Source organism: Prunus persica, chromosome G1 (genome assembly GCF_000346465.2).
Source record: "Prunus persica cultivar Lovell chromosome G1, Prunus_persica_NCBIv2, whole genome shotgun sequence".
NCBI lineage: Eukaryota > Viridiplantae > Streptophyta > Magnoliopsida > Rosales > Rosaceae > Prunus > Prunus persica.
Window position 1 is genome coordinate 47497317 of NC_034009.1, and position 14646 is coordinate 47511962.

Below are 14646 nucleotides of genomic sequence, written 5' to 3' on the forward strand. Positions count from 1 at the left end.
CTTTTCTTTTCTGTTTTTTCTTTTTTGTTTTTTTATTCTTTTGACACTAAGGTCTGCCGTACATTGACTTTTCATGGATAAGGTAAGTTAAAAATTAGACTAAATCGATATGCCTTGACAGTAAACGGTCAATCTAAACAAAGAGATGCGCAGACAATATAAATTCCTGTACTTGTATTAAAAGAAGCACTGCACAGGCAAACAGCATGTACAATCATAAATGCAGCATCATCAGCTCTAGGATGAGCATCTCAAGGTGACAGGAATCCGGGAAGCACAGACAAGGCTTTGAACTCCCAAAAGCTTCTTCCCGACAAAAAACTAGACGCAAGTCGTTTGCAAGCAAGAAATGGAAGGCTATATACTTATGTACAAAAGCTCGATGCATCATGTCTCGACAAGTATCACAAAGGGAGAATAAATACAAAACCAAAAGGACCAAAAAAAAAAAAAAAAAACAGATGAAGATGGGAGAGCATGTACCCCACCATACACAGTAGAAAAACTCTGGTAGCCCATTTGGGTCCAAACAAGCAAGCACTATGAGATCCTCTTGGCAAAACTAGGCAACCAATAACCATAACACCCAAACCCTGTCACGAGCAGTGACTCTCCAGATTGCATGTGCATTACAGGCCACTGCCCCCCTCCATTTCAGCATGCAGGGAAACTCAACCAATTCTTCCAGCATGTGTACTTTGTCATAGATAGCATCATCCTAGCAGACAGAACCTCATGTGACAATCAAGTTCCATTTTCCAATTTTTTTTCCAATTTTTCATTATATAGCTAGAGACAAGGGGGCAGATCAGTATGCAGGTCCCACAATGGATGACTGGTCTTCGGTGTTGACCGCTGCTTCAGAATCCGGCTTTCCTGGTTTGACCTCTTCATTGAGTGTAAGTTTTATCTTGGGTGACAACCTCTTGACTTCCTCTATTGTATAGATAAAAATCTTCCTTACCATGCTGCAGAACTCACTGCAACAAAAGTATACAGATTTTACGGGATGAATATTCAAAGGCATGAAGTTTAGATTCATTAACCTAATTACTTCTGGCGGAAGTTCATACATGGGATGGATACCCGAAATTTAAAATAAACAAAAAAGAATCTTCAGTTCTACTGTCCCAACACCATCTAATCATTATGCTCCTTTTAAGAAGAGTCCAAAAGAGGACCACAGGTATTCTTAGTTCTTAAATTTAAGATGAGATACAATTGAAGCACTTAAGCAGTCAATCTTCAACTGTAAGACTCAAATGAAGAATTCAAGGGTTGGTAAGATGAACTTACTGCCATGGATCATCCCCAACCATCATCATGTCATCCTCATCATCGGTGTACACAACCTGCCATTTCTTCGTAGATCCACAGAGCTCACCCTCAATATCAAACATCTCTTCCAGTTTCTTAAGCAGATCCTTGTACCGCTCAAACCGTGTCAAATCTACAGCTCGTCCAACAGCAATCCCTTGCATGTGAACCTAAGACAAATTTTTTTTTAAAATGAAAAAACAATCGATCATGCAGTCACCACCAACACCCAAGACCCAATGACTTCTCAAAAAAGGAATGAAGAGGCATAAACCAGAGTGTAGTCCAATAGAATTTTTCTTGAGAAAAAACAATGTTAAGATTCTAAAAGGAGGGACCACGACAGAAGAATTGTATATAATAGCTCTCAAATAAAGACAGAACTGACCTGATTCTTACTTTTTTTTTCAAGAAAAAAAAAAACAAGCATTTGAATGTAGACATCAATATTGACAAGCCCATAGAATACTGAACCAAAAATTGCACCAAATCCAGTAAAAGGTTGGAAAATATTATTAGGTTGAGGGATAAAAAGACATGAACTACCTTGGTGCAACTCCGGATTTGCCTGCTTTGCGATTCCTGAGGTGATCTCAGGCACGACTTCTCAGCATCACAACTTCCTGAAGGGAGATCAGATCGATTGACATTTGATGGTTCGGAATGTTGATCAGATTCGGCATCAAATGATGAAATTGGTCGAATATCCCCCAATTTCCCAGACACCATAACCACAGGTGAAGACTCCTCTACATTAGAGTTTTCAAGTAGCTGGATTCCAAACAGTCTACATCCATTCCCAGTGCCTTGTCTCCTTTCCCCACAATCTTTGTTCGTAACGGGTGAGAAAGACTCCGTTACACCATCAACTCGATTAGACCAAAACATTGAGTTCCCAGAAACAGCAGCCAAAGAATTATTCCCAGTAAAACACAGAGAATTGACTTTTGAAGCAGAATTATACTTGGGTGATGGATAAATGTCTCGGCCGCGTTGTGGGTCGCTATAGGAGAAAGCTGAAGGAGACTCAACTTGGGATTTCCACTCACCTAGTACACAAAGACCATAAAGGAAATCAGAATAAAAAGTCCAAGACAGACAAATCACACATCACTATGAAAATAATCATACCCAGTGCCGAAAGATCTGGGGACGGCGAAGGTAAAACAGGAGGTCGTGCCCGCTTGTTCCTCAGTGCAGGTTGGGAGTTTAGGGGAGTAGTTGCCACCAATGGCTCCAATTCCCATGGGGATACTCTATCTGGTCGCAATATTGAAGAGGGCTCATCCCATTGGACCTGAAAAAATAATATCATTACTCACTGGAAAAGTATTTCTAAATTAGAAAAAAAAAAGAAGATAAAATGAGACAGAATTAACTAACAACTACACATTAGATGCACAGAAACATATCTTATTGGACTGACTCAAAACTCAAATTAGGAACATCCACAGAAAAATATAGAAACCTTTAGTGATCGCCACTCAGAATTTGCCCATCCAGGTGATGTATTATCGCAAACACCAACAATCGTGCCACTGAACCTGTAGTGCAGTAAAATTTGTTAGGTCCGAATGCTATGACTTCCTTCATAAGATACCAAGCAGAACAAAAATACCTTCTTTCAGGAACTTCCTCACCCTCAAATCTCATCTTAAACCTCATTCCAACAGAGAGTTTGTGACTGTGAGCTTCAAGGTACTTGTTGACACTTACAAGGAACTCAGATCGACTTGTTCTGTGACAAATAGGGCCACCAAAATATTTTCTTTTTTCAGGATAGATTTGAGTAATAGAACAAACACAAAGAATGACCAACAGGGGGGAAGCAGGCTTCAAACTACACAACTTGACAATTTGAAATGCACAACCCGATTAACTTGTTAAAAGATATCTCATTCTTCCAACAACGAAAATGTACTCTAAAAGTTTCATAATATATATTATATATATGTACTCTAAAAGAGTAGATTATGTCGATACCAATACCTACTAAACATGTTTATTCAAACCACCATTTTCACACTTAAAATCAGTGCCATATATAAGACATCAAATAGTCAGAGAAAGTACACATAATCAGGTTACAAGAACATTGGGAACACTACTTATTGGCCTCCATGAATAAAGCAAAAGAGAAAATACCTTGGCTTGTAGAAGACAGAAAATAGTGTCCCAGTTGCAATAGCATGAGAAGCAGTAGCTAGAACTCCAAGATGCATGCTGTGACTAGAAATAACAGACGATGGCATGTTGCTTGGTTGTCTCATGAGTCTCCTTACTCCAACACGCAGCTCTCCATTTTCACCTCTAGAACATACATGTGAAATGACATATAAGCAAACAGCACACAGATTTAAGGATAAACTAACAAAAGCAAAATTAATTAATCCTCTTCATTGACTATAGACTTGCCTGAGGAATATAAAGGCATCACCAGCTACTAATTTCTTAGAACTAACAAAAACACTCCACCCAGTTGTGAGCAAGTGCCGCCTAGGTTGCCCTGGATTATTTTAGAAGAGGAAAATTGTAATAACAATATAAGCATAGGAGCCCACTATCAAACTGAAAAGAGCATAAAATAAAGGCAACATCATAAGATGCCAGCCATTTTAACCAATATATGGATACAAATATTCCACAACATAATGCTGAATTTAAAAGTCATGATTTTCACAGTAAAGTAGGAGAAAATATATCGTCTTGTTGAAGAAATTAGTACAATAAATAGATAAAGATGTTGAACAAATGGGCACACTAGAATAGAGAAGGCTGAACCAAAAAGCTAATACTAAGGACAAGCCAGTCCAAATCTATGATAAGCAGACCAATTAAAAAAAAAAAAGAGAGATAAAGTCGCATAAAACCTCTTGAGATATTGCTTTTCCCATGGCAAAGAACTTGTAGAGGACTAACCCCTCAAGTGGCTCTATCAAAAGATACATAATAAGTGATTTAGGACAAAGCATAAGCAGAAGGAAAAGGGGATATCCGAACTTTAACATCACACCAAAAGTTTCTTGGAATTACTCCAGAATGAAGAGAGGGAGACTCGAAAAATTCTGGCATCGAAACAAAGGTGTCTTGGAGTTGCTCCAATGACAAAGGTTATGACTTTTGAGGTAAAATGGTTAACCAAACATTAAGAAAACTTCTTGATTAAACTGTTGGATGCATAAAATGAAAATTTATGAAGATTCCTAGCTAAAGCAGTTACAATGATACTCTTATAAGCGTATTCAATAAATCATTCAAATAAATAAATAAAAGCCAACCTCGAAATATGTGCCGAAAATGCCATTCATTTCCGTGCAAATCAGCTGCAACTAATTCTTGCCATGGAGGCTGCTGGGACATATCCTGAAAGAAATTGAAAATCAGGGTAGGCATAGAACAATGAGCCAACCTCCACTCCAGGAGAAAAATAAGAAAAGAAATATGAAGATATGCCAACATATTGTATGAACGAGGTAGAAACTGAAAACAAATAAAGAAACTACTCTAACCAGTGGTGGCAAACAATCATCCGCATGCCTCCGAAGGACAGAGAATCCACCATGTGTGCTTGTGTCAGACGCAGTAAGTGTCTTGCAAAATGAATGGACTGTACACCGTGGAGTTTCTGGCAGTGGAGGATCTGGGCTTGTTACCTCGCTTTGCTGATCCATGAAGAAGAATCAAATTAGGGCAAACATGACAAAAAGGGAAAAGGGAAAATGGAGAAGCAAGGTTTGCAATCAATTATGACTCTAGATACAAACTGCAATTATAAAGAACATAATTCATCGAAATTGGTTAATACTTCTAGAATTTATGATTATTTGGGGAGAGAGAACTCACATCTGCTTCCGGAAGGAGAGTAACTTGTGCATAAACTTCATCTGTTTCAGGTTCAGCCTACACTCAGGTTAAGTACAAATCATACAACTTGACAGTTGAGCCAAGAACTGATGCACAACAAAGAAAAAAAAAAAAAAAAAAAAAAACTCTAATTTGTTACAAACTAAAATTCGTGATATCACCCACCCGTAGCTGAACATTAACAACTTTACACAGGATTTTGGATGGCAGATTGAATGAAGGCATCTGCTGCTCTGACCCTTGATGCATTGATGCTTCAAGCTACAATAAAGCAACATACATGCAAAACGTGAGATATATACAAGTAAAATAACACAGAGCAAATTAACAGAGGAATAGACTATCGAGATCAGTTTATAGTGATACAGTTGACAGATACAATACAGTTAAAAGTAAGCAAAAACAATTATGTAATATTTGTATAGAAAGATTTTCAGTAGTAATTAAAAAATATAAGTAACAAATTGAATAGCAAAGAAACAGAAAAATTAGGAAAACAAAGCTGGAATGCAAGTAATATAAATTATGCACTAAACCAAATTATAGAAACGGCAGAATACCCAAACCAGAGTGAGTTGCAAGCTTGACTAAAGCTTTCAAACATTACACCGGAAAAAAGTTTAGAGTTCTAACAAAACATAGGTGGCGCTGGACTACAAACCAAGCAATAAGCTAGACCCCACGTAAAGACGATGTATAGCATCTAAGGTAAGTACATTAAAGGTTAGATGGCCTAGCAATTCACATGACATGGACAAGGACATGCCCTTTAGGCACTCCAAGTTCATGGAAACACTTTCGAAACTGCCAGCACTTCTAGGATACATACATCACATCCAAGACCATACCGAGTCCACATAAATATATTATACAAAACTTGCAATCACTCTAACTTAGTTCAAATTTGGAGAAGTGTTATTTAAGTGTTATAAAAAATATATAAATAAAAAAGGAAGGTGCTCCAACCACGCTAGCTATCTTGTTAGTTCCTAAAATAGATCAACCTTTACGAGGTCCTAAACTTGAGGTGAGAGAAAGTTGTTCCTAGGGACTAGCTATTGGATATTTTAATATAGTTCAAAATGTTGAATTCAAAAAATAGTAAAAAAATTGATAACTAGCTAAAATAGTCAGCGTGGTTGGAGAAGCTACTTCAAAAGTGGCTAGCTACTATAACTTTCTAGTCATTTAAGCTACAATTTAGCAAGCCCCCTTGGAGATGATCTATTTCCTTTTAAAACCAGTCCCAAGGTTAGTTTAGGGAACTAATTTTGAGGCTACAATAATCCTTTCTTTCTTTTCATGATCTTAAGATGTGACTGTAAGTTCACATTAGCTAGTGTAATCAAGATATTGCAAAATAAGCTAAAGACAAGGTAATATCCATCATATGGTTTGTTCATTTGTTCTTAAAAGGCTTAAAAGGCTAGAGATACTTTTTTTTTTCTATGAGGAAAAAAAATATATAAAGACTAAGTTATTAGCTGTTATATCAATTAAAAACAGACCCCAAAAGCCAAACAAGGCCAAACTAAATGGCACCCTTAAGACAAACACGCAGACCTATCCAAGAGAGCTCACCATATATCTATCTTTAATTCATGGTTTGTTCTTTTTCTTCTTAAAGACTACACATGTTTATGTATTAAGTAATCCATTATATAAATTCACAACTAGTTGCTGACATTATTAAGAAAATAGTGATTTGAAGTTACACAATACAACCCACATTACCAATAAACCTGAGTGCTAAGTATGAAAACCGCACAGCTACCTGTGATATAAACTTAGAACTCAGACATACCTGTTCCATGTGACCCTGTGGAAAGTAATAGACTCGCTCCCCTTCACGTGGAAGGGAGACAAGGGGTCCAGCACAAGCATGCCATAGTTCCTTATACAAAGCATCACCAGATGTCCCTATAAACAAGAATCAACGAAGTTTAGCCTCTCCAAGGACAAGGAAGAAGTACTATAGACCCAAAATACAGACATCAAATAAACCCAGTCCAACAAAGACATTTCACTCTTTCCAGCCCCTTAGAGACCACATGCTATATTGATAAGAATTATTTAATTATAAGATGTAAGAATATTCAATTCAGAGACGAGCATTAACAAAATGAAAGAACACCCGAAAAACAGGAAACAAGTTACAGCACTCAGCATCCTATAAATGTTTTTCTTTACATTCTTTTTGCCTTGGGTTATTAGATGATTACAATGGTTTGATTTTATCTTATCATCCCAAATTTAAACTACAGAAATTCCCTGGATATATCTTGTTACATAGATCACTATCCACTAGATGCAGTATTTAGGCTTCTCTCAGCAAACTTGATATACTCCTGCTCATTGACAGACCATCACTAAAAATGTTAAGACAAATGATGAATCTATAATTCCTCTAGAAAATTAGAATAGATTTATGGTAAAATTCCATAAAAGTATCAATAAAATAATTACTCTATTTTCAGTCAAAGCATCAATAAAATAATTACCCACAAAAATCTTAGCCAAAGCCTCAATAAAATTTGTTTCCACATTAATGCACCATCAACAAACTAAACTTAAAATTTATGTATATCAAACATTTATGATTTACACAAACAAACACTTTTATCATAAGCATCCTTAAGGTTGATTTATAGACACCCAGGATAATCAACAATTTCTTCTTTTTCAGTAAGTAAAAGACCATATTAACCAAAAGAGACAAGGTTAATCAATAACTTCACATTCCACTTCAGTATAGCGTACTAATAGCAAGCAAAACATAATTTTCAGAATAGTAAGAAGCTCTGGTAAATGAGAAATTCAAACCTATCCGGGAACTGCCTTGGGGATGATTGGAAGCTGAGAATGTCATAGCAAAACTAAACAAATGTTCTCCCACCCCTGAAGCTTTTCCTGTGGAAACCCAAGCGTTAAAAGGTTTTTTTGTATAGAAACAAGACAACCAACACTGCCCAATTAATAGTGCCACCAACTAAGAGAAACCCATTAAGTAAAGACCATCAATTATCATCCATAATCAATGCAAAACTAGCTTCAGCGCCTGATAATTAAAGCCTTAAAATTTACCCACTTTTTGTGATAGCCGAACCAGCTCTGTGCCTTAAAAATGGCAACAAAATCAAAAAAAAATAAAAAAGAAGGTTGGAATTTGAGGCTTCAGCGCCAAACTGTGAACAATAAAGCGTAAATGGAGAACCTTTTGGGGTCGTCAACCTTTCTTAGCGTAAACATGGGCAATTGTTCAGTAAAGTAAATTTCAAAATGCACTTTTTTGGAGAACTGAAGAGAGGAAAGCAGGAATGGAGCAAATTTCATCAAGCCTTTGATCGCATACGATCTAACGCATTTTCTTGGATTCAAAATTTTCCAACATGAGTCTCGTTAGATTGCTCCCACCTTTCCAGAAGGAAAAAAAAAAACTGAAAAGTTTTCCTATATTTTGGATCCTAAAGCGTAACTTCTTTGACACCCACTTAGAACCATCTTCCACTACTAAGTAAACCAACAAGAAAAATTCAGTATTTTTCTATTTGCGCAAAACAAAAAACGTATAAGGAAAAATTGAAGCATTTCATATCCTCAGTTACAACATTTTCTCACAAACCAAATAAGAGCCCGAAACTCTGGATCTCTCACATATGTCGGTTCCGGGTAAGAAACAGACCAAACCCCCAAAACCCCCCAAAAAAAAAATTTTTGAAAAGTTAACCATTGAAAGAAAGGTTTCGTGAGCAGAGTGTACCTCAGAGCTGATCAGCTGAGAGAATGAGCAGGCGGAATGAATCGCAAACTGGAATAAGTTAATTAGGGTTTTGAGAGGATCGATTTGGGATTGGGATCGGTGGATGATAAGATTAAGGTCGTGTTTGGTCGAAGCCGACACCACCTCTTTTCTCTTCTCTTTCTTCTCACTCCCTTTGGCTCTGTCTTTTATTTTAATAATATTTTAAATAGTAAATTTGCAATTTAGTTTTAGAATTTAGTGTTTTTAATTTTAAGAGTTTTCTCTAGTTTAGTTTAGACAGACAAAGGAACAAGCTACAGCCAGAGACAGACAGAGAGAGAGAGACAGAAAGAAAGAGACTGATGACTGTTGTTGAGAGAGAACTCATCAAGATTCAGAAAAGTTGGGTGTTGTTGAGTGTTCCAGTGGGTGAGTGCGTAATGCGCACTCTCTCTCTCTCTCTCTCTCTCTCTCGTACATTGTAATTATTATTATTATTATTATATACTAGCCCCTTGACACATGCTCACGCATGTGTCAATTGGTTTTCTTTTTCTTTTTTATTTTATTTTTAGAATTAATAAAAGATAACAGGGTAGTTATGTTCTATAAAAGTAGGACCTATTATCTTATTTTGTTTTTAATTTTAATTTTTTTAATATTAAAAAATATGAATTTATCATATTATCCTCATTTAATTAATAATTTCAATTCTTAATGTTTGAATTAATAAAGGGTATTTTCTGGTATTTTGAATGTTTCACCATTCTCTGTCTTTTGCTTTATATATATATAGATAGATAAACAATGAAAATGTGGGTGTGGTGGAAAGGAAATAATAAAAAAAAAGAGGAGGGAGGGAGGGGGAGCGAACAGCTATCCCATTCGTACCCTGAAATCCCTACAGCTTACCCCTTGTGTCTCCCATCCCGTCCCATCTTTCCCTTTCAACCTTTTAATTCGACCTTCCTTTTTTTATTGTTCATTTTTAATCACTATTAAATTATTAATTCTCTCTTTGAAGTTTTTAAGGTGATGGCTGGCTGGCAACTATTATATTATATTCTAATTAATTAATCAATATTCTGTAAGGCCATCTCCAATCCAATGCAAAAGGTTTGGGGCTTTTGACTCGGAATAGGACAAAGTCAATTTTGGGTTTGGCAATAGTACCGGTCCAAATTTGGATTTGGGTTTGAATTAGCATATATTAGGCTGGATCCCACTCAAAAGGCACGTACGTGAAGGAGATGTGGGTTTCTAGACTTAGATCCGACATTTGGCTCGATGTTAGATCAAAATTCATAAGTCCATAATAAACCATAGAGCATATAGATATTTAATGGATGCAAAGTGTTTCATTTATAGTAATACATATTTTCAATTTCAAATAAAATTATATTTTTTTAAAACAAAATAGTGGGATTATAGTGTAACTATTAATATGGCTAATGAAGTAATAGTGGTCCTAAGATAAGTTAATTTTACTTGTTTAAAATGTGAATGGAAGATGAGACCAAAACTCCCTCAATCAAATTTTAACATTATGTCAGTAAACGAAGAATACTATAAATATACTTGCATGGAATACCATAAATATACTTGCATGATGTTGGAATCTCATATAATTCTATTATGATGAGTTCATACGTGAATACCTATACAAGCAAGCACGGTGGACTAAGACTTAACTAATAAAATAGTGGTTCACAATATTATTCTGGGGTACACATTTGCTAGATGTCGAACCATATGAGTAATCATATCAAGATGTGAATGGGCAAAAGCACCCTCTCTTTATTATATGAGATTCCATAAATCTTATTATGGTGTGGTAAACAAGATAATAGGGAGTCTCCCATCCCACTAAGAGTTTTAACCGAAACTCTCGAATTCCATCTTGAGGGATGTGTAATTTGCTAAAAATTATGGGAGGTGCTATTTGACTTAAATACTCTAGTCAATAGTTTTAAAAACAATCCAACACCTAGCTATGTAATTGTACATATGTCTAGAATTGCATTCGCCAAGATCCTAGATAAATAATGTCTAAAGGGCCATAACTTTCCATATTGGTACCACAATTTTAAGATATTTCTTACTATCAAGAAGATTGCTCATGTAATGGAGACTACTTATGCCCCTATGCCTCTTGGAGAGAATGCATCTCAAGATATGTAAGGCCAAGTGTTACATTTTGGTTTCCATGAATGATGAGCTCCAAAGACATAGACTTGTACAATACTTGGTGACTAAGGAGTGTTGGAAAATTTAATATTAACTAATATTGATTTTCCTATTTGAATGGAAATTAATAAAATTTATTGGGTTAAAGACATGACTCTTGGGTTAAAGACATCTTCACATGGGAGGTGATAACTCTTCAAACCAAGGGATGCATTGTTTGGGGTGACAACTCTTCAGACCAAGGGATGCATTGTTTGCCTTTTCAGATTGAGATACCTTTTTAGAAAGAGTATTTCATCATCTATAAATAGAGCAATCCTCCTGCAATTTTATTCATTCAATCAATTCTCTACATACATACTTTCATTTATAGTGAGCATTAGAGTTTTCATAAAGAGAGGTTCCTGCATAATTTTGATTCAAAGTTCCTTATGAATTGTAGTGCTTCTTTCATAAGGAAGGGAGTCGTTGTATCCTGGGAGGCAAACGCTAGTGAACCATAAGCACCAGTGTGGGGCGTACTTCGTCTTAAGGTCAGAGTGTCCAATACTTGTCTCGACTCAATTAAGGTTCTTTTAATTCAATTCTGATATTGTGAAAATCTGTTTTGTTTGTAGTGTTTATTTATTTATTTTATAGCAATTTAGCACTCATATTTCCAACAAGGAGTACCAAAACGGTGAATAATTGACATGATTAATGATTCCACTGCCCCCAACACTACATTAGAAATCGACAGTGAAGGTATGTTCAAGTTCAGTAATGTAGGATTGAGGGTCAACAAGTTGAGGTTGCTGGGGGAATGGAGTACGGAGAAGGGTGAAGATAATGATAACAGTGATGATACCATTAGCAAAAAAGTTTGTGGGAATGTAAAGATAGGTAATCTATCTCATGCCAATAAAGTTATTAAATCACCATATATTTGAAACAATTAGGAATATATAGATAAAAAGGATGACCATTACTTCATTTTGTTCATCCAAACCTTCATTCTCACCTAGGATTCTGAGCTCCGGGTCCAACCTCGAATCCAGTCTCAGCTTCATACCTCAATCATCATGATACCCAACAAAGTCTCCATCATCATGGACACGAACTATAATATCATCTTCTTTATCATCATTGCTCATAATTTATGTCTTACATTGGGGTTTAGTAGTGTAGGGAAGATTAGGGGAGGATGAAGAGATCACACCATCTCCTAAATCATCATTGCATGTATCGTTAATGTTAATGAAAATGTGTGCACTACATTGGAGTATGATAGTGTAAGGATGTTCAAGTTTGACAATGTAGGAATGTTGAGTATCAGCAAGTTGGGGTTGTTAAAGGGGAAAATGAATAAGGTTCTCATGGGCGGGGCCAAAGAGGGGAACGAAATAAAGAATAGGGTGGAGATGATGGTGATGATACCATTAGCATAAATACACCTTGCAAAATTACAAATTCTCTGAATAGCAAAACACACCAGCCATAAGTACAAAAACCAAACATGAAACTATTGCCAAAACCAAATTAACATAACCCATGATATATGGTAAGACATATTACAACACCCATATAAACCATTGGAGTAGATTACTACATATGCATTCTAAGAATAATTCTCCCCAATAACCTATAACCTGTTGGCCTGTTCACAAGTTAAATAACCATACGTTGACCTTTGCTTTTGAAGTTTTTGGAAAAACATTTATGTTTCCAGCTAATATAAGTGTTTGCACATTTAAAAAAATTATTAATTTATCTATTGATCGAAAAATCAATATGATTTATTTTGTACCTTTTGCCATAGGTAATTTTTAGGAAATTATCATGCTTAATTTTTTACAATTTTTCCTTGAATATAAAATATAAATTATGATAAAGCATAACATGTTCATAGAATGAATCAATAGTTTTATATTTGAATAAAATCAAAACAAACGATAAATAAACTGAGAATATAAACCAATACATAGAAGATATCTATGTATATCCTTTCAATGAAATATTTTATAAAATAATGTGACTTACGGATTAATCTAACATCAGTGATGTACAATGCAAAACAAATGTATTACTATATACTTTCATTAGAGTACTTAAACTCCTCAACGATAATGCATAAGATACCCCAAACCAACAAAGGAGACATACTAGCCTAGAAGGCTTTTATCATAACGATGCTCAACAATGCCTTTATCACCATGGACACTAACTATAATATCATCACTTTAGGTACACTAACATATCCATTATTACGGGTTCTATTATCTTCTTTCATGTCTTTTCTTGTGACTATTTCCATGAATGTGTAACTAAGTACTTTTCTCTAGGATAGGATGAAACCTTCATATGATTATTTAGTTTTTTTTTTTTAATTTTGCATAAATAAACACCGTTTCATAATTGTAAATGCTCTAAATGACTAGACACACTAGCCCCCCCATCAATTATTAATGAAATAACTTAATAATAAAATTTGGGGTATATCACGTGTGTATCCATTTTACCCCCGCATGCTTGAAAACCCATCAAGTGTGTATCCCTAAACCTCATTAAATCTGCAAACGACATTACACCGAAAGGTCATCGCTTCTACTGCACATCTCATTTGAAACACCAAGATCATAACTCCACATCGCAATTGTGGTGAAGAACGACGCCACCAATCCTAGGTCTTGAAGAACGACACCACCAATCCCAGGTTGTGAAGAACGTAAGGTTAGCCTTCAATTTTGATTTGTAATGTTATGTTTATGAGTGATACTTCATAAATTGGATGTGTTTTAGAGTATATAAATGTATTCCTGATTGTGATTTTGTTGAAAATGTATATATGGGTTCGAACCTAGTCTTACGAAAATAGTTGTAACTTTCAGCGGGATACCACCAAAATCATTTCTATTTTTTCGTGGCAGTGTACTGAATTCGTTTCAGTTTTTCAGTGGCAGTATACCGAATTCGTTAATGATTTTATACTTAATATTGTTTTTCATATATGAAAAGGACTTATAGAGGTAATTCTGAGGTTATATCATCTCAACTTGATAGAGATTGTCTCACAGCCTCAGCTGGAAGACATACAGTGGAGAGGTTAGCCCCTCAAGAAGAGCAACCCCAACATGGTCTCCTAGACCACTCCGAGGATACTACAAAGGTTCAGGATGTAGAGCTGCATTTGACCCATTTTCCTTAATGTAAAGTTCATGCTATCATGTGAAATTATAAATTTGTTCTCACTTTCACTTCTTCAATTTTGTTATTTTTACTAAGGCATTGAATACATATTCATTACAGAAGCATGACGAGTATATGTTGTTCATTACTAAGCCAATCGTGGTATTGGGGCAAACAGATGCATTGCGTACATGACCTGCCCACATTTATCAAGCAGTTGAGAGCTTGCAGCGAATTTTAGAGGGTACAAACATATAGTCTACTATGACATATCAACGTTGTCATGGATAACTGAATTGTTAGCATGCTTGTATTAGAACTCATGGTGCTTTGGTTGTTTTGAGGATTTTTTTGCATATTTGTATTAGAAC

The 14646-nt window shown here is 35.6% G+C and overlaps 1 protein-coding gene across 1 annotated transcript; it reads right to left on the minus strand.

The window, feature by feature from the left end:
• On the minus strand, positions 147 to 9367 carry LOC18791598 (auxin response factor 1). Its single transcript, XM_007225091.2, has 15 exons — positions 8942 to 9367; positions 8005 to 8091; positions 6986 to 7101; positions 5347 to 5442; positions 5161 to 5217; positions 4827 to 4979; positions 4596 to 4680; positions 3733 to 3823; positions 3463 to 3627; positions 2936 to 3055; positions 2786 to 2861; positions 2449 to 2614; positions 1864 to 2366; positions 1297 to 1487; positions 147 to 980 (listed from the first exon to the last, which is right to left on the minus strand). The coding sequence occupies exons 2-15, from the start codon at positions 8048 to 8050 to the stop codon at positions 809 to 811; spliced, it is 2037 nt and encodes a 678-aa protein (XP_007225153.1). The 5' UTR covers positions 8051 to 8091; positions 8942 to 9367; the 3' UTR covers positions 147 to 808.

Coding starts and splice junctions, on each gene's coding strand:
- LOC18791598 (XM_007225091.2), bottom strand. CDS start 8,050: ATGACATTCTCAGCTTCCAATCATCCCCAAGGCAGTTCCCGGATAG. Junction 4,980..5,160: donor CTCTCCTTCCGGAAGCAGAT/GTGAGTTCTCTC, acceptor TTCATGGATCAG/CAAAGCGAGGTAACAAGCCC. Junction 4,681..4,826: donor ATGATTGTTTGCCACCACTG/GTTAGAGTAGTT, acceptor AATTTCTTTCAG/GATATGTCCCAGCAGCCTCC.